The 20,602-nt window shown below is 43.4% G+C and overlaps 1 protein-coding gene across 1 annotated transcript in view; it reads left to right on the top strand.

Moving 5' to 3' along the window:
• The window catches only part of LOC140722256 (butyrophilin subfamily 3 member A3-like), a 42,640-nt gene extending 22,872 nt beyond the window's left edge, over positions 1–19,768 (top strand). Inside the window, exons 8-9 of the mRNA XM_073037052.1 lie at positions 4,853–5,380; positions 19,512–19,768. Coding sequence (XP_072893153.1) covers positions 4,853–5,380; positions 19,512–19,768 — 785 coding nt within the window. The remainder of the gene's footprint in view (positions 1–4,852; positions 5,381–19,511) is intronic.
• Positions 19,769–20,602: the final 834 nt, after the last annotated feature.

Genomic DNA, 20,602 nt, shown 5'->3' with positions numbered 1-20,602 from the left:
CTGTGGAGCCCCAGTGCTGCTGACCACTCTGTCTGACACACAGTGTTGCAAGCGCACGTACTGGGGTCTGCCAGTCAGGTAATCAATAATCCATGACACCAGGGAAGCATCCACCTGCATCACTGTCAGCTTCTCACCCAGCAGAGCAGGGCAGATGGTGTTGAATGCATGGTGTCAAAAAACATGACCCTCACAGTGCTCGCTGGCTTGTCCAGGTGGGCGTAGACATGGTTCAGCAGGTAGACGATGGCATCCTCAACTCCTAGTCGGGGCTGGTAGGTGAACTGGAGGGGGTCTAAGTGTGGCCTAACCATAGGCTGGATCTGCTCCAGAACAAGTCTCTCCAGGGTCTTCATGATGTGGGAGGTCAATGCCACCGGTCTGTAGTCATTGGAGCCACTGAGGCACGGCCTTATTTGCCTTATTTGTAACTGCATCAAGCTGTTGGGCCCAGGCTAGACCTTCCGAGAAATAGACACACAGGAACTCGAAACCGCTCACCCTTCCCCCACTGATTCCTCAATGGTGGGTGTTCTCTCAACTTCCTCTTTCCAAAGTCTACAATCAATTCCTTAGCCTTACTGACAATGAGTGCAAGGTTATTGTTGTAACACCACTCAACCAGCTGATCTCTCACTCCTGTGCTTCTCCTCATCACCATATGTAATAGTTGTGTCATCAGCAAATTTACAGATGTTGTTTGTGCTGTGCCTAGATACATATTAATGGATGCAGAGAGACTAAAGCAGTGGGCTAAGCACATGTCCTTAAGGTGCACCAACGCTGTTGATTGTCCACGAGGAGGACAATGTTATTTCCAGTCTGCACAGGCTTTTGGTCAAGGATCTAGTTGCAGAGGAAGGTCCAGGGTTTGGAGCTTGTTGATTAGAATGAAGGATATGCTTTTGTTGTAATCAATAAACAGCAGCCTGACGTAAGTACTACTATTGTTCAGATGACCTAAGGCTGATTGGAGAACCAGTGAGATTGCATCTACTGTAGACTGATTATGGCAATTGGCAACTCTCAGTGGGTCCAGGTCCCTGCTTAAGCAGGAGTTGATTCTAGTTATGACCAATCTCTCAAAGCACTTCATCACAGTAGGTGTGAGAGCCACTTGGAAATAGTCATTACCAGTTCACCCTGCTCTTCTTGGACACGGGTATGATTGTTGGCCTTATGAAGCAGATGTGAAACTGACTGCAGCAGTGAGAGATCAAAGATGTCCTTGAACACTCCCACCGGTTGGTTGGCACAAGTTTTCAGAGCCCTACCAGGTACACCATCAGGGCCTGACACCCAAAGTGTTCTCACCCTCTTGAAAAATGTTCTGACATCAACTTCCTAGGTGGAGATCACAGGGTCACCATATGCTTTATGGATTTGCACAATTGTAGTTTAATTCTCCCTTTCAAAGCATGCATAAAAGTCATCAAGTTCTTCTAGCAGTGAAGCATCACAGCCACACATGATGATAGCTTTTGCTTCATGGGAAGTAATGCCCTGCAAACCCTGCCAGAGATGATGTACATCTGATTCCATCTATAACCTCAATTGGAATTGCTTTTTTGGTCTTAAAATAGGCTTCCATAGGTTGTACATGGACCTTGAATAATTCTGGTTCATCATTCTTGAATGCCAGAGATCTGGTCCATATCCAGTATGTTCTTGAAGGCATACACTCATCCATTAAGGTCTTGATGAAGTTGGTGACAACTGTGCCGTACTCATTCAGATTCAAAGATAAATCCTTGAATATTGTCTAGTCCACTGACTCAAAGCAGTCCTGTAAGCACTCTTCTGCCTCTCTTGTCCATGCATTCTTGGTCCTCACCACTGTTGCTGTTAGTCTCTGTCTATACACTGGAAGTAGAAGTACAGTCAGGTGATCAGACTTTCCAAAGTGTGGTTGTGAGTGGCATTGTAAGCATTCTTCATGGTGGTATAACAGTGGTCATATTTGTTGGCTCCTGGGGTGCCACAGGTGATATTTCGGTGGTAGTTATTCAGAGACTTCTTCAAGTTGGCCTGGTTAAAGAACCAGGGACAATGACTGGGATGGCACTGAGGTGTCTTTTTGTGCTTGCTGAGTATAGAGCTTAGCTCCTCCAGTCATTCCCTGACATTGGCCTGAAGTGGAATGTACACAACTACCAGAATTTTGGTAGAAAATTCCCTCGGCAGATTAAAATGATGATACTTGACAGCCAGATGTTCCAGGTTGGGTGATCAGTACTAGGATAGAACTACCACCTTTGTGCACCACAATGAGTTAATCATAAAGCATATTCCACCGCCGCTGCTTTTAAATGACAGAACAGTCCTGTCTTTGCGGAGAATGGTGAAGCTGCATCTAAAATGGAGGGTGGTAGCCATGTTTCTGTGAAGCAGAGTACACAGCAGTCATTCCCTGATGTCCCTCTGGTACAGTAACCTTGCTCTGAGGTCTTCAGTTTTATTTTCCAGAAACTGTACTTTCACCAGCAGGATAGTCAGCAGTGGAGCACTAAAGCTCTGCATTTTAATCCTATCTGGGTAGACCAGCTCGGCTTCTGCAGTCTATTTTCTGAAAGGGGAAATGCACTCTTGACCTGGCTCTGCATTCTGGGATCCACCAATTATGAGTCTCTACAGAATTTTTACGTGTCTTAAAATGATGTGATTACTGAAGTACCTGTGGCTGTGGATTTCAGCTGTGGTAGTCTTGAATGGGAAAATTTGACAATTCCAATTAGAGGTGCACACAAAGAGTCGCCGAATATTGGCAACATCTTGATGATCCATTTTGATCCATAAGCACCAGAATATGTATTTGAAAAGATGCCTCTCAACCCCCATGATGGGTACTTTGTAGTTTCTGATTTAGTGCTGCTGAAGGGGCTTCAGACACAGTTGGTATAAAAGGAAACAGGATATGCACCATCTGAATGTTCCAGCTGGAATGAACGGCCAGTTGATGGCAGCTGCAGGGATGTAATATTGCCAGGAGCCAGAAATGAAGAGCTGCAACACCAGCTCTTAATAACTCTGGGATTTCCCTGCAGTGAGAGTGAGACCCACCCACAATGTGCCTCAGCATCTGTCATCCTCTCTCTGCCTGACTCTTGTTGCCCTCCATTCCTTCCAGGTTGCATTCTTGTTTCTATTGATGTCATTCACTGATCACGTTGCTACTCAGTCTCTTTGGATCTCAGCTGCTCAGCAACATTTCAAATGTCATCTCTTTCCAAATTACCTCTGAGCTTTGTCTCCAACTACCAGACTGTGTCCATTTTTTCCCTTGCAAGGAGCAGGAATGCATAATGCCTCATCAGTCTAACCCCACCTCTCCTATCATTTCCTGTTGGTGACTATCTATGTCAGTGTCAGGCCACTCATCCTGAGAAGTGAGATCCTAGAACGCTGCCTTTCTATGACTCCAGGTTCCTCTTTCTCAGACTATCAGTGTAGAACAGTTGGATCCAATTCCTGATTCCCTCCTAAAGCCTGTTTTGGAGAATTTACCCATCCCATTCATGTGTGTGCCCTGGCAAAGGTGTTCTCCTAGTCCAAGCTGACCAGGCAAGTATCCGCCCACTCTCTTGCACGTAGGTAGTTTGTATCTCTGAGGATTACATAGAACATAGAACAGTACAGCACAGGAACCAATTAAATTAGTAATCGAGTGACCAACTGAACGAATCTCTTCAGCCAACATAATGACCATATCCTTCCACTTTCCTCACTTGCAAAAGTCTATCTAAACAACCCTAGAAAGTATGTAAACGTTATTTTTGTAAGTCATTTTCAATATGAATAAAGTATATTTTAATCCAAAAACGTATCAGGACTACAAAGTAATAGTATGAAGGGGACTGGGACTGATTGGGATTGCTCTGCTGGAGCCTGACACAGTCTGAGGATCACAATGAGGAACTGCAAACAGTCCTTTCAGGTGAGGCAACAAGCATGTCCACACCATCTGCCAAAAGTGGGATTTCCAGGTGGCCAACTGTTTTAATTCCTATTCCCACATGTCAGTCCATGGCCTCCTCTTCATTACGATGAGACTGATCGCTCTCAGGTTGGAGGAGCAACACCTCATATTCCATCGATTTAGCTCCAACCTAATGGTATGATTATCAATTTCTCCAACTTCTGGTCATTTGTTCCCCATAACCCTTCCCTCATCGTCAATTTCCTGTGCTGGCCTCATAAATAGATTAAAATTATTTATTTATTCTCCTCACCTGCCTATCACTCCTCCTGGGTTCCCTCTTCCTTCCCTTTCTCACAAGTTCCACTCTATTCTCTCAGATTCCTTCTCCTCCAGCCATTTACCATTATCACCTATCACCTCCCACCTCCTTATTTCCTGCCACTGCCCTACCCACCGACTCCACCTATCAAGTTCTAGCTTCCCTGACAACAAGTTTCCTGTCTGATCCTTCACTTACTGACCTGGTGCTCTGGTTCCCATCCCCCTGGAAAACTGGTATAAACCGTCCCGAGTGGCATTAGCAAACCTCCTGGCCAGGATATTGGTTCCCTTCCCATTTCAGTTCAGGTGCAACCCACCCATCTAGTACTCTAGCCTAATTACAGGACAACTTTTAAAATGACCAATTAACCTACTAACCAGTTAATGGGGAGAACGTACAAACTGCTCCCAGACGGCGCTGGAATTAAACGCTGAACTCTGTAATGCCCTGAGCTGTCATAGTGGTGAACTAATTGCTATACTACTGTGACAAATATGTAATTTGATAATAAATTTGCTTTGAATTTGACGTTTTAATTGAATGTTGCTGCTGGTTACTCTTAGCTTATAACCTACATTATAACTGTTATCAATTTTTCCCATTTCTTGCAGCCTCTATAAAACTGGACCCAGAAACAGCACATCGACAGTTGGAGATATCTAAGGATCAGAAGAGTGTGAGACTGACGAACTCCCAGACAGATGTTCCTGAAAATGAGGAGAGGTTTACAGCCTGGGAATGTGTGTTGGGATCAGATGGATTCACATCAGGGAAACATTATTGGGAGGTAGAAGTTGCGGGAAATCACAAGTGGTCTCTGGGAATTGCTGGAGAGAATGCAAATAGAAAGGGTGACCTTACATTAAAACCAAAGAATAAATTCTGGTCCATTGGGCAAAATGAGAAAGAGATCCATGCGAACGCTAATGATAAATTGGATATCTCTTATCAAGAGATTCCCAGGAAGATAGGAGTTTATGTTGATTATGATACAGGGGTAGTTTCATTTTATGATGCAAACACCAAGTCTTTCCTCTACACATTCAATGAGAAATTCTCTGAGAAGCTTTACCCTTTCTTTCACACAACACATCAGAAGAGATGGCTGAAAATCTGTTCCAAGCAGGAATCAAAACCCAGTAATCATTCTAAAAATAATGTCATTTAACACAGCAGGTCTGTGCAATATGGATCAAGTATGTGTGGCTGAGAAGCTGGGGCAGGGGCAGGGCTCGGGTTCTTGGATCATTGGGATCTCTTCTGGGGGAGGTATGATCTGTACAAAAGGGGTGGGTTGCACATGAACCTGGGGGGGGCAATATTTTCATGGGTGGGTTTGTTAGAGCTGTTGGGAAGGGTTTAAATTAATTTAGCAAGGGGGTGGGAACCAGAATGAAGGGACTCAGGTTAGGACAGATAGCAAGAAAGCAAAGATGGCATGCAGTCAGACCGTCAGGAAGATGATAGGACAAAATTGCAGACGGCAGGGTGAGTATCAGTGCATTAGGGGAGCAGAATCAAAAAGGGTAGCAAATACGGTACTCAAAGTGTTATATCTTAATGTACGGAGAGTAAGAAATAGGGTGAATGATCTTGTTGCACTATTACAGGTTGTCAGGTATGATGTTGTGGCCATGACTGAATCGTGGTTGCAGTTGGGAGCTGAATGTCCAAGGTTACACACTGTATCAGAGGGATAGGAACGTAGCTGGAGGGGGTGGAGTGGCTCTTCTGCTAAAGAATGGCATCAAATCAGTAGAAAGATGTGACAAAGGATTGGAAGATGTTGAACCCTTGTGGGATGAGTTGAGAAACTGCAAGGGTTAAAGGACGCTGTTGACAATTTTATGCAGGCCTTCCAACAGTAGCTGGGATGTTGAATACAGATTTCAACGGGAAATTAAAAAAAGGCATGTCAAAAGGGCAATGTTATGATAGTCATGAGAGATTTAAACCTGCAGGTGTATTGGAAAAATTAGGTTGGTAATGGATCTCAAGAGAGTGAGTTTGTTGAATGCTTACAAGATGGCTTTTTAGAGCAGTTTGTCATTGAGCCTACGAAGGGATCAGAAATACTGGATTGGGTGCTATGTAATGAACCAGAGGCAGTTAGGGAGCTTAAGGTAAAAGAACCCTTAGGGGCCAGTAATTAAAATATGATTAAGTTCAACTTGAAATTTGATAGGGAGAAAGTAAAGTCTGATGTAGCAGTATTTCAGTGGAGTAAGGGAAATTACAGTGGTATGAGAGAGGAGTTGGCCAAAGTAAATTAGAAGGAGCTGCTGGCAGGGATGACGGCATAGCATAGCTTGAGTTTATGGGAAAAATGAGGAAGGTGCAGGACAGATGTATTCCAAAAACAAAGAGATACTCAAATTGCAAAATTGTACAACCGTGGCTGACATGGGAAGTCCAAGCTAATGTAAAATCAAAAGAAGGGGCATACCACAAAGCAAAAATTAGCCGGAAGATAGAGGATTGGGAATCGTTTGAACACCTACAGAGTAACTAAAAGAATCATTAGAAGGGGAAAGATGAAATGTGAAAGCATGCTAGCAAACAATATCAAAGTTGATAGTAAAAGCTTTGTCAAGTACGTAAAAAATAAAAGAGAAATGAGAGAGGATATAGGACTGCTGGAAAATGAGGCCATAGAAATAATAACGGGGGACAAGGAAATGTCAGATGAACTAATTGAGGATTTTGCATCAATCATCACTGTGGAAGACACTAGCAGTGTGCCAGGTGTTGTAGTGTGTGAAGGAAGAGAAGTCAGTGCAGTTACTATTAAAAGGAAGAATATGCTCAAAGTGCTGGAATACCTAAGGGTACATAAGTCACCTGGAGATGAACTGCACCCTAGGGTTCTGAAAGAGGTAGCTTTAGAGATTGTGGAGGCATTAGCAATGGCCTTTCATAAATCATTGGACTCTTGCATGGTGCCAGATGGCTGGAAAATTACAAATGTCACTCCACTCTTTAAGAAAGGAGGAAGGCAGCAGTAAACCTGACCTCAGTGGCTGGGAAGATGTTGGACTCAATGTTAAGGATGAGTTTATGGAGTACTTTGTGACACAGGACAAGATAGGACAAAAATCTTGCCTGACAAACCAGTTGGAATTCTTGGAGGAGATTGCAAGTAGGATGGATAAAGGAATGCAGTGGATGTTGTATTTTTGGACTTTCAGAAAGTCTTTGGCATGTTGCCACACATGAGGCTGCTTACCAAGTTAAGAGCCCATGGTATTACTGAAAAGTTACTAACATGGTTATAGCATTGGCTGATTGGTAGGAGTTAGTGAGTGGGAATAAAAAGATCCTTTTCTGGTTGGCTGCCAGAGGCTAGCAGTATTCCACAGGGGTCGGTGTTAGGACCACTTCTTTTTATGCTGTATATCAATGATTTAGATGATTGAATGGCAAATGAAATACAATGTTGGAAAATGAATGGTCATGCACTTTGGTAGTAGAAATAAATGTGCAGACTATTTTCTAACTGGGGAGAAAATCCAAAAATCAAAGAGGCAAAAGGACTTGGGAGTCCTTGAGCTGAACACCTAAAGGTTAACTTGCAGGTTGTGTCAGTGGTGAGGAAGACATTGCAATTTTAGCATTTATTTCAAGAGGTCTGGCAGACAAGAGCAGGGATATGTTGCTGAGACTTTATAAGGCACTGGTAAGGCCTCACCTTGAGTATTGTGAACAGTCTTGGGCTCCTCATCAACAAAAATATGTGCTGGTATTGGAGAGGATCCAGAGGATGTTCACAAGGATGATACCAGTCATGAAAGGGTTATCAGAGAAGGAATATTTGATGGATCTCAGTTTGTACTTGCTGGAATTTTGAAGGATGAAAGGGGATCTCATTGAAACATTTCAAATGTTGAAAGGCCTAGACAGAGTAGATATGGAAAGGATGTTTTCCATCGTTCAGGAGTGTAGGACAAGAGGGCACAGCCTCATGATAGAAGGACGTACATTTAAGGTACAGATGCGGAGAAATTTGTGAATTTGTGGAATTTGTTATCACATGCATCTGTGGAGGCCAGGTCGTGGGTGTATTTAAGGCAGAGATTAATAGGTTCCTGATTGGACATGGCATCAAAGATTACAGGGAGAAGGCTGGGGAATAGGGCTGAGGAGGGGGAAAAAAGGATCAGCCTTGATTGAATGGTAGAGTAGACTCAATGGGCCAAATGGCCTACTTCTGCTCCTATGTCTTATAGCCTTATGGTCTTATAAATATGTAAATATGGGAGTTCTTTGAGCAACACACACAAAATGCTGGCACCATCTATGGATGGGAATAGATGGGTGACATTTTGGACTAAAGCATCATCAGGAATAGAAAGGAGGGAGGAAGACAGAATAAAAGATAGTCTAGGGGGAGGAGTACAAACCGGCAGGTGATCGGTGAGACTAGGTGAGGTCATATTCCATCTGGGTAGCCTCCACCCTGACGACATGAACATCAATGACTCTAAATTCCAATATTTTCCCCCTTCAACTTTTCTTTTGCTCCATTTCCCATTCTGTCTCCCCTTTTACCCTTTCCCTTCTCTTCACATCATAAAATTAAGGTAACCAATAGAAAACAGTGAGGTGATATTAATGATAGATTTTAAATATTAAAGATTAGCTTCATTTGGTGCATGTACATTGAAACATATTCACTGTACTCAGTGATGCGTTGTTTGAATCAAGGACCAACACAGTGTGCTGGGGACAGGGGCACCATGTCTCTGGCGGCAGCAACACATGCTACTAACCCCATCGCATACATCTTTGGAATGAGGTAGGGAACTGTATCAAGACTGATGAAGGGTCTCAGCCCAAAACATCGACTGTTTACTCTTTTCCATAAATGTTGTCTGGCCTGCTGAATTCCTCCAGCATTTTGTGTGTGTTGCTTCATCGAAACTATCACTTATTTTATTATTCTGTTTCACAAAGTTTACTGCCTCCTCTGTAAGCAACAGTAAGATTCTATTTTATAAATCGAAATAAACTTTTTTAATAATAAAAATATTTACAAAAATAAACCATGCAATGTCTTTAAATTCTTACATTCATAGTCAATGCATTACACATTGTTTATTGCATTCCTTACAACCAATAGGACTGGGGTGTTAACTGCTACAATAATTGAAGAGCTTTCTCATCCAACCCAGACTTGTCCTGTCCAGTAGGGGAAGAACCCTATACGGTACCATGATGAGGGCAACATCAGATGTGTTTTTGCCCCTGTTGTCCAAGGACTTACCCACTGTGACCCATCTGACTCACTCCATTTTGCATCCCAAGGCAGTTCTGGGGATTCCCAGCAGGAGGATTGGAGGATGTTTCACAGTTGCATCAAGTACAGCATCCCTGAGAGCACCTCACACCTGATGGGTGTTCTTCCCAGTTATCGACAAGGAACACCCTCCCACAGTTCCAATTTCTCTTCTACCTTCCCAATGCACTCCAGCCAGTACTTGTTGTGTTGGTCCAATTGCCAAAGAGCATGGCCTCACTCTTCATTCAGTTAACCCTGGCCCCCGATGCCAACTCAAACCAATCGCAGATGCTGATCAATTTGTGAACTGACCTTGGATCTGACCAGAAGATGGTGATGTCATGTACTGGGAGGATGGGTTACTTGGCCAAGTAATAATGACCTGTGCTGATCAACTGACTACGGTATTCACTACAATCTTTAACCTCTCGCTTCAGCAGTATGTGGTACCCACCTGTAATCAGTATTACAGTTGAACAAAGGGGACTATGGAGCTATGAGGGAGGAGCTGGCCAAAGTTGACTGGAAAGATACCCTAGCTGCAATGACAGTGGAACAACAATGGCAGGTATTTTTGGGAATAATTCAGAACGTTCAGGGTCAGTTCATTCCAAAGAGGAAGAATGATTCTAAGGGGAGTAGGGGGCAACCGTGGCTGACAAGGGAAGTCAAGGACAGTATAAAAATAAAAGAGAAGTATAACATAACAAAGATGAGCGGGAAGCCAAAGGATTGGGAATGTTTTAAAGAGTAACAGAAGATAACTAAAAAGGCAATATGAGGAGAAAAGATGAGGTACGAAGGTAAGGTAGCCACGAATATAAAGGAGGATAGTAAAAGCTTCTTTAGGTATGTGAAGAGGAAAAAAATTAGTTAAGACCAAAGTTGGGCCCTTGAAGGCAGAGATGGGTGAATTTATTATGGGGAACAAGGAAATGGCAGACGAGTTGAACAGGTACTTTGGATCTGTCTTCACCAGGGAGGACACAGACAATCTCCCAGATGTAATAGTGGCCAGAGGACCTAGGGTAATGGAGGAACTGAAGGAAATTCACATTAAGCAGAAAATGGTGTTGGGTAGACTGATGGGACTGAAGGCTGATAAATTCCCAGGGCCTGATGGTCTGCATCCCAGAGTACTTAAGGAGGTGGCTCTAGAAATCATGGACGCATTGGTAATCATTTTCCAATGTTCTATAGATTCAAGATCAGTTCCTGAGGATTGGAGGGTAGCTAATGTTATCCCACTTTTTAAGAAAGGAGGGAGAGAGAAAACAGGGAATTATAGAGCAGTTAGCCTGACATCAGTGGTGGGGAAGATGCTGGAGTCAATTATAAAAGATGAAATAACGGCACATTTGGATAGCAGTAACAGGATTGGTCCGAGTCAGCATAGATTTACGAAGGGGAAATCATGCTTGACTAATCTTCTGGAATTTTTTGAGGATGTAACTATGAAAATGGACAAGGGAGACCCAGTGGATGTAGTGTATCTGGACTTTCAGAAAGCCTTTGATAAGGTCCCACATAGGAGATTAGTGGGCAAAATTAGAGCACATGGTATTGGGGGTAGGGTACTCACGTGGATAGAAGATTGGTTGGCAGACAGGAAACAAAGAGTAGGCATTAACGAGTCCTTTTCAGAATGGCAGGCAGTGACTCGTGGGGTACCGCAAGACTTGTTGCTGGGACCACAGCTATTTACAATATACATTAATGGTTTAGATGCAGGGACTAAAAGTAATATTAGGAAATTTGCAGATGACACAAAGCTGGGAGGCAGTGTGAAATATGAGGAGGATGTTATGAGAATGCAGGGTGACTTGGACAGGTTGGGTGAGTGGGCAGATGCAGTTTAATGTGGATAAATGTGAGGTTATCCACTTTGGTGGCAAGAACAGGAAGGCAGATTAGTATTTGAATGGTGTCAAGTTAGGAAAAGGGTAAGTACAATGAGATCTGGGTGTCCTTGTTCATCAGTCACTGAAAGTAAGCATGCAGGTACAGCAAGCAGTGAAGAAAGCTAATGGCATGTTGGCCTTCATAACAAGGGGAATTGAGTATAGGAGCAAAGAGGTCCTTCTGCAGTTGTACAGGGCCCTGCTGAGACTACAGTTGGACTATTGTGTTCAGTTTTGGTCTCCAAATTTGAGGAAGGATATTCTTGCTATTGAGGGAGTGCAGCATAGGTTCACAAGGTTGATTCCCAGGATGGCATATGTCGAAAGATTGGAGCGACTGGGTTTGTATACACTGGAATTTAGAAGGATGAGAGGGGATCTGATTGAAACATGTAAGATTATTAAGGGATTGGATGCGCTAGAGGCAGGAAACATGTTCCTGATGTTGGGGGAGTCCAGAACCAGAGGCCACAGTTTAAGAATAAGGGGTAGGCCATTTAGAACAGAGTTGAGGAAAAACTTTATCACCCGGAGAGTTGTGGATCTGTGGAATGCTCTGCATCAGAAGGCAGTAGAGGCCAATTCTCTAGATGCTTTCAAGAAAGAGTTAGATAGAGCTCTTAAAGATAGCGGAGTCAAGGGATATGGGGAGAAGGCAGGAATGGGGTACTGATTGTGGATGATCAGCCATGATCACATTGAATGGCGGTGCTGGCTCGAAGGGCTGAATGGCCTACTCCTGCACCTATTGTTTATTGTTTATTGTCACCTACTTCAAGCAGGTTTCAATTATACCAGTGGCCAAGAAGACATGGGGAGTCCTCTTGCGCTTATATCCACAGTGATGAAGCATATTAGCTCCTGCCTAAGAAGCAGCTTAGATCCGCTCCAATTTCCCTTCCATCACGCAGATCCACAGTACATGCCATCTTATTGGCACTTCACTCAACCCTGGAACATCTGGACAGCTAAAATGCATACATCAGCTTGTAGGCAGCACGGCACACGGCAGCAGCGGCCTTTCAGATCTGGTGCTACTTTAATTTAGTTTTTTAATTTAATTTAATTTAAATTAAATTTACCACATTGATGTTGCCCTAATCTCTGAAGTTAGAAACATAGAAAAACTACAGCACAATACAGGCCCTTCGGCCCACAATGCTGTGCCGAACATGTACTTACTTCAGAAATTACCAAGGGTTACCCGTAGCCCTCTATTTTTCTAAGCTCCATGTACCTATCCAGAGACCCTAACATATCTGCCTCCACCATCTTTGTCGGCAGCCCATTCCACACACTCACCACTCTGCGTAAAAAAACTTACCCCTGACATCTCCTCTGCACCTACTTCCAAGCACCTTAAACCTGTATCCTCTCGTGATAGCCATTTCAGCCCTGGGAAAAAGCCTCTGACTATCATGAATGAGTGAATGCCTCTCATCACCTTATACACCTAAGTTGTGTTCTTTAGCCTCTTCTATGACTTAGCTTTCAGTCTGTGATGCGTGGTAATTGGCTGCAAGGATGAGAGCACCGAGTGTAGTGTATCTACATTTGCTGATGATACTAAATTGAGTGGAAAAGCAAATTGTGCAGAAGATTCTGAGGGTCTGGAGAAGATATATATAGGTTAAGTGAGTGGGCAAGGGTCTGGTAGACAGAGTACAATGTTGGTAAATGTGAGGTCATCCACTTTGGAAGGAACAATGGAAGAGCAGATTATCATTTAAATGGTAAAAAATTGCAGCATGCTGCTCTGCAGAGAGACTTGGGACTGCCTGTGTAAGAATCACTGGAGGTTGGTTTACAGGTACAGCAGGCTATCGAGAAGGCAAATGGAATGCTGGCCTTCATCGCTGGAGGGATTGATTCTAGGAGCTGGGAGGTAATGCTGCAAATGTACAGGGTACTGCTGAGGCTGCACCTGGAGTACTGTGTGCAGTTCTGGTCTCCTTACTTGAGGAAGGATATACTGGCTTTGGAGTCGGTGCAGAGGAGGCTCACCAGGTTGATTCCAGAGATGAGTGGAGTTTAGAAGAATGAGAGCAGATCTTAAACATACAAAATTATGAAAAAGCTAGATAAGATAAAGGCAGGAAAGTTGTTTTCACTGGTAGGTGAGACTAGAACTCGGGGACATAGCCTCAAGATTCGGGGGAGTAGATTTAGGTGGAGATGAGGAGGAACTGCTTTTCCCAGAGAGTGGTGAGTCTGTGGAATTCTCTGCCCCAGGAAGCAGTGGATGCCACATCAGTAAATATATTTCATACAGGGTTGGATAGATTTTTGCATAGTAGGGAATGAAGGTTTATGGGGAAAAGGCTGGTAGGTGGAGAATCAGCCATAATCTTATGGAATGGTGGGGCAAGCTCGAATGGCCAGATGGCCTACTCCTGTGCCTATTTCTTATGTTCTTACATTCTGACTGTGACTAACCAACATTTCCCAGCTACAATTTCCATTGGACTTACCCAGCGATGGTCAGTGTTGTTGAAGTTTCTCAGCAGTTTCACTGGGGAATCTTCCAGAGAAACTGAAATAAACCCACACAGGAACAATATTTTTACTAATATGATACTGTAATGCTTGTACCTTTATTTTATTGAACACTATACTGTTTTGGAGTATGTAATAAACTTTACTAATCTAATTATAGAAACCTTGACAATAATTCCACTTTTTTAATACAAGTTTGTTGGTTAGAAATGTTCCCTACATTTCTAAAGTGAGGTGGGGTCTCCGTGCTGAACCTGGTGCTGCTTTGCCCAGTAACTTGATCCCACCTTGTGTGGAGAGGCCAAGGGCATTTTTCACAGGTTATTGGGAGTGGGGTTGGTGAACATTGGTGCTGAGGATAGTGGGGGAGGGGATGCTCACAACTTCCCACCACTGACAGGACTATTCTCTCTTTCTCTCTCTCTCCCTCTCTCCTCTCTTTTCTCTCTTCTCTCTCCTCTCTCTTTCTCTCTCTCCCCTCCCCTCACCCTCTCTCCTTTTCACCCCTCCTACTCCCCCTCACTGCCACCATCACTCCTCCCCCTCTCCCAGCTTCTCAGCCTCTCGACTCTTCTGCTGTTACTTCCTTCACGTCTGGCATTCACCAGAAGTCCAAGGAAGCAAAACATCAGCACGTCCTCAAGAATAATTGATGTAACAGTCTTGTAAATTGAGAAAGCAAAGTTTGGTTTGCATCCAGCAATATTTGTGAGTCTAGGTCATCATTAGGCTGTATGCCAAATTGATGGCGTATAAATGATATGATCCTGCAAAGGAATGTTAAACAGGGTGTGAACAGCAATTCAGGAACATCTTGTTTCAAACACCCTTTACTGTAAAATCTGCAGTTTGGGTTCTGTGCGTCCGAAAGTCGAGCTTCCATACAAATCTATTAGAGAACACTGTAGGTTTTCACAAATAAAAATAGTGAAGAAGCCATTTTATGTTTAAGAAAAGCCATAACAACTCATTTATTATACTCCAAACCCTGAACACAAAGTGTGGTTAAAAAAAATTACATAATTATATCAGACCAGCCTCTTAAAGTGAAACGCCAACTCAATATCAGGGGTTGTGAATTATATATGTTTCCATTAATTACATTACACTACACAGCCTTCCCCCTCCACATAATTCACTAAAACCGGCATTGTGAACCTGTCCGGAGTTTGGACGAGCCTCCCAGCTCAGGTTCTGTGTTCCATGGGAGGAGGAACAGCAGGTGCCTCGGCTCCTCCAGAGGAGTGTCATGTGATGCAGGCCGTGCTAGTGGAATTCTTGGTGGGTCTGTTTAAGGCGATCTATGGAAGTACATTCAGGATTACCCCTCTTCTCTATGATAAAAAGTGTCTTCTCCCCATTCAAAATGGGCCATCATAAGGGCGTCTAAGGGGATGCTGGTGTGCATCATGGCAGGCTAAAACAAACGAGGTGGAATGTAGGTCAACAGGAACCCAAGAGTGCTGTACACCATGATGGGAGGTAGGAATAGGTGGAAAGGAATTGAATTTACTGAGGAGGGTGGAACGCTTTGAATGGCCGACAAGGCAGTTGTGGTGTCAGGAGTGAAATCTCCTGGGTCTCGTAACGGTGCCCTTATACCAACAGCCGTGGGTGACAGCAGGCCCTATTTCAGAGCTGTTCTGAGCCCCGCAGATGATCATTCCCACGAGATAATATAGTATAATATATTCACATACTATATTGTATATTACTAAACTATTACTATACTATAGTATAGTATAATACATAGTATAGAATATGGTATTAATGGTAAAACTCTTGGCAGTGTGGAGGATCAGAGGGATCAGGGTCCAAGTCCATAGGACACTCAGAGCTGCTGCACAGGTTGACTCTGTGGTTTAGAAGGCATACAATGCATTGGCCTTCATAAACCGTGGGATTGAGTTTAAGAGTCAAGAGGTAATGTTGCAGCTATATAGGACCCTGGTCAGACCCCACTTGGAGTACTGTGCTCAGTTCTGGTCGCCTCACTTCAGGAAGGATGTGGAAACTATAGAAAGGGTGCAGAGAAGATTTACAAGGATGTTGCCTGGATTGGGGAACACGCCTTATGAGAATAGGTTGAGCGAAGTTGGCCTTTTCTCCTTGGAGCGGCAGAGGATGAGAGGTGACCCGATAAAGGTGTACAAGATGATAAGAGGCGTTGATTGTGTGGATAGCCAGAGGCTTTTTCCCAGGGCTGAAATGGCTAACGTGAGAGGGCATTTTTTAAGGAGCTTGGAAGTAGGTACAGAGGAGATGTTGGGGTAATTTTTGTTACTCAGAAAGTGGTAAGTGCATGGAATAGGCTGCTGGCGATGGTGGTGGAGGCGGATATGATAGGTACATGGAGCTTAGAAAAATAGAGGGCTATGGGTAGCCCTAGGTAATTTCTAAAGTAGTTCGGCACAGCTTTGTGGGCTGAAAGGCTTGTATTGCGCTATAGGTTTTCTATGTTTCCATGCCAACATCCATCGGTCAGGGAGGCCCTGAGACCAGCTTTTAAGAAGAGCTGAGACAGCTCACTTAGGCTACTGGGGTGTGGGGATCCGCTGTGGTGAGAGACACCATCTCTGCTAAATTCATCAGGAACTTGCAACTATCTAATTCTGCTATTTATCTCCAAGCAATCAGTCATAGAAGAAAATGTCACGCAAATACTTAGAGCAGCCTTTCTCAAACTTTTGGCCATGGAGGCAACGTTGAAATAATTTTTAGTTCTCAGTGAACCCCTGCATAAAAATTATATCTACAGCTCATGGTACGTTAGTGTAATCAGTAAGTTGTTGATATAATAAATCAAAAATAATTGTCAATGCTCTTTTGAGCAGGGAATGAATGTTCAGCTGACCTTTCTTGAAAATATAACAGATCATTAAGCTTAGCTTACCTTTCTTGAAATTAATCTTTCCTTCCATTTCATAAATTTTAAAATCCCATAAGGCAAACATAATAAAGTTCTCAATTTTTGGTCGAACTTGAGATAAGCACACCTTCAACTGAAATAAGAGTATTTCTATCCTTGCTTTTGTTGCTTATTAAACAAGAAAAGTCTTGCTCACACATGTAAGAAGTTAAAAGCCGAAGCAAAATGTTCATTGCTTTCCGATGAATGGCAGGATACTCTTCTACAGAAATCCAGAACTTGTCCAGGGTCAGGTCAGTAAATCTAATCTTGAGTGCATGATCAGAGTGCAGCTCACAAAGTTCATCCTCTTCTCTCAAAGTCAGGTTCACAGGCTGAGCAGAAGATTCAGAGAAAGATTCCCTCAACCAGTCATACTCTTGTGTTGAAATGGAGAGAAATGACTGTTCAATTTTGTTCTGCAGTTCTTCCAGGTGGTTTTCAACAAGATTCGAGACTTTCTGATATCCTTCCTCACTCTCAAATCCAAACAGCAATGGAAACATTACAAGATCTGCTTTTGCAACATGATTTTTCCAAAGATTCAATTTCCTTTTAAATCCAAGAATCTTGTCACCTGAAGTCAAAACATTTCCTTCAGGACATTGCAGACGTTCAATTGGTTCATTTGATGGAAAATGTCTGTTAAGTAGGTTAGTTTCTGCAGACATTCTTCATCTGCAGAGCACTCAGCAAAATCTGGCCTACTATCTTCTAGAAAGTACACCTGCAATTCGCCTTTCACTCAAACACCCCGTTGTGCTCTCTTCCTCTGCTCAGCCACCAGATTTCTGTATGTAGCAGGAGATCGGTGTGCTCTTTGTCCAGGGTTTCACACAGTTCTTTAAACATTCTCCAGTGAACTGGTCTTAAAGCTACTGAGTGACGTGCTTCCTGAACTCTTTAAATGACTGTGACTTTATTTTCAAAAGCTTTAATCTTTTTTTATTGAGATTCCAAATGGTTTTTTAAAATAATCAGCACAATTATGTGTCAAATGGCTGTGATCTGTAGTTAAGTGTCTTTTCAATGTTTCTGGAGCCATTGCTGCATTTGTAAGTTGTTTGTTACAGACTAGGCTCAATGGAATTGGACAACGTGGATCACCAGTCCATGTAAAACCCATTGATGAGCAGCTCTCATTGTATAAACGGACTTTTGTGTGCCCACTGTTGCTCTACCGCAGTGAAATGACTCAGAAGATTGTAATTCCGCATCATTAACCTTATCAGAAATGACCATAGGCCTAGGCCAAGTATCCTCTTCCATCTCACACATCCTCTCAAAAATCGCCACACTGCACCGACTTCAGAATGAAAATTTCCCTCAAGTTTCCATCACACCAGTAGTTTGTTCGCTCCCAAAAATCAGTTGGCAGCACGTAAGGGGAAATCAGGGGAGGTAATTCGGGAGGGAGAGGCTGACATTACAGCCTGTTGGGCAGGTCCATTCAATGCTCGGAAGAAACACATCATGCTCCTCCCCTCCGTGAGCTCTCCAGATATTAACGGCCTCCCCATCTCACATCAAAAACTGAGATGGATTCTTCCAAATAAACACAGTCCTACTGCCCACTGCCATACTGGACTGAGGTTGCTAATGGGGCTGCTCGGTCACTGCCCACCACGGTGGGCGCTAGCATCATGATCTCTCACGGATCCCCTAAGGACCTCCAATGGAACACTAGGGATCTGTGGAACCCTGGCTGAGAAACCCTGATTTATAGAAATGAGTTTGGAGCCACGGTTCCCAGCCCACCCCTTCAGCCTACAATTTGATCCAAACTGATCAAACTGTAACCATCTGCAAGTGTTCTCTGGTTGAAGTACTTGGCTCAGGGTGATGAGCTCCAAACACTTCAATACATCGGGGAGAGTTGACATGATATTCCAGGAGGCAGTCACACCCTTCAATTCCCATCACTGAATTGGTGAATGATCAGGGACAGGAAGATGTGACTGTAGAAGAGTGGGGTAGAGGATCTGGATCAGATGGCAATCAGTGGGCATCGGGGTTTTATTTCTGTTTGGCATGATGCCGGGAGTGATGTTTGATTGGGGGTAGTGATAGAGCTTCAGCTTTTTTGCAGTTTATATTAAAAAATAAATGATGACTGGACAATGAGAATATAAAGACGTTACTTCAACCCTCAAAAGTTGGACTTTAAGCACTTGGAATGCAATAAACTTTTCTCATCAATTGTCTTGTTTGTAATTTGGGCTTTTCTGTCCAGCTGCCACCTGGTTGGATTTCACATAGAGATTTCCGTGCTGAGTTCCACCCACACCATTACCCACCCTCAGACCCAAACCATCCCTTTCTTCATGCCTGTTGGGTGGGTTGTGGTGGAGTAGCTGTGGGATGTTATTTTCCACCCCGGTGCTCTGTGGGATGCCAAAACTATTTTGATGGTTAGAGGGGGTGGGGTAGAAGAGGGGCAGAACCAATATTCTTTAACATTGTTATTATAATCTGCAGTAAATTTATATACAAACTTGTGTTAAAACCAGCTACACACTTACCCATTTCAATTTGATCGTTTGTAATCAATATCGTAATACTTGTTGAGATTCTTTTCATTTGAGTTCACAGTCCTGGTTGTGTTGTAGTTGAACTGTATATTGGGTAACAAGTTCCTTATCAATGTTCAATATGGGTTCCTTGTCTTATCAATTATTTCTCTCCAGGTGATTTTATCCTACTTGTACCCGAGGAGCCTTTTGTAGCCATTGCAGGTGAAGATGTTGTACTGGAATGTGAGCTGCTCCCACCAACCTCTGCCAGCAACATGGCAGTGCAGTGGCTGAAATCCGGTCTCAGCTCACCCATCCACGTGTACAGACATGGACAAGATGACCCCCTCGCTCAACACCCGGATTACAGAGGAAGGACAGAACTCTTTAAAGATGAAATCACCAAAGGAAACGTTTCTCTCAGAACGTAAGGCAGGATGATGAAGGGCGATATTCCTGTTCAGTTGAAGACAGAACTGACTTCGAGCAATCTGCAGTTGAACTACGTGTTCTCGGTGAGTATTATTGCCATTTGTACCAAGGTATAGTGGGAAGCTTTTGTTCTGCATGCCATCCTGATAGATCATTTCATACACGAGTATATTGAGATAGTAAAAAGAAAACAATGTGGAATATGGTGCTGTTGCAGAGAAATTACAGTGCAAGTAATTACACAATTACACAATAATGTGTGATGGCTGCATTGTGTTAGACTGGAGGGTACGTGTTCATATTTTAGAGTGTGAGAGGTCTATTCAGGAGTTTGATAACCGTGTCATAGAAACTGTCCTGGAGTCTGGTGGTTTGTTCTCTTGGGGCTTTGTATCTCCTACTCAATGGGAGAGGATAAAAGAGAGAATTACCAGAGTGGGTTGGATCTGTGATTATATCAGCCACTTTCCCAAGCCAGTGGGAAGTGTGGAGAGAATCTGGTTTGCATGAAGGACCAGGCTTTGTTCACAACTCTTCAGTTTCTTCTCAAACCTTAGTCACAGAGTCATAGAAAAGTACAACACAGAAACAGGCCCTTTGGCCCATGTAGTCCATGCTGGATCATTTAAATTGCCTACTCCCATCGACTTGCACTGGGACCATGGCCCTCCACACCCCTGCCAACCATGTACAGTCCCTAACCAAACTTCTCTTAAACATTGAAATTGACCTTGCATGCTCTGCTTGTGTTGGCAGCTTGTTCCACACTCTCACGAACCTCCGAGTGAAGAATTTTCCCCTCATAAGCCCATTAAACTTTTCACCTTTCACCC

Source organism: Hemitrygon akajei, chromosome 2 (assembly GCF_048418815.1).
Source record: "Hemitrygon akajei chromosome 2, sHemAka1.3, whole genome shotgun sequence".
In the NCBI taxonomy this organism is placed as follows: domain Eukaryota; kingdom Metazoa; phylum Chordata; class Chondrichthyes; order Myliobatiformes; family Dasyatidae; genus Hemitrygon; species Hemitrygon akajei.
The sequence above is the reverse complement of the archived record's forward strand: the minus strand, read 5'-3'. Positions and strand labels throughout refer to the sequence as shown.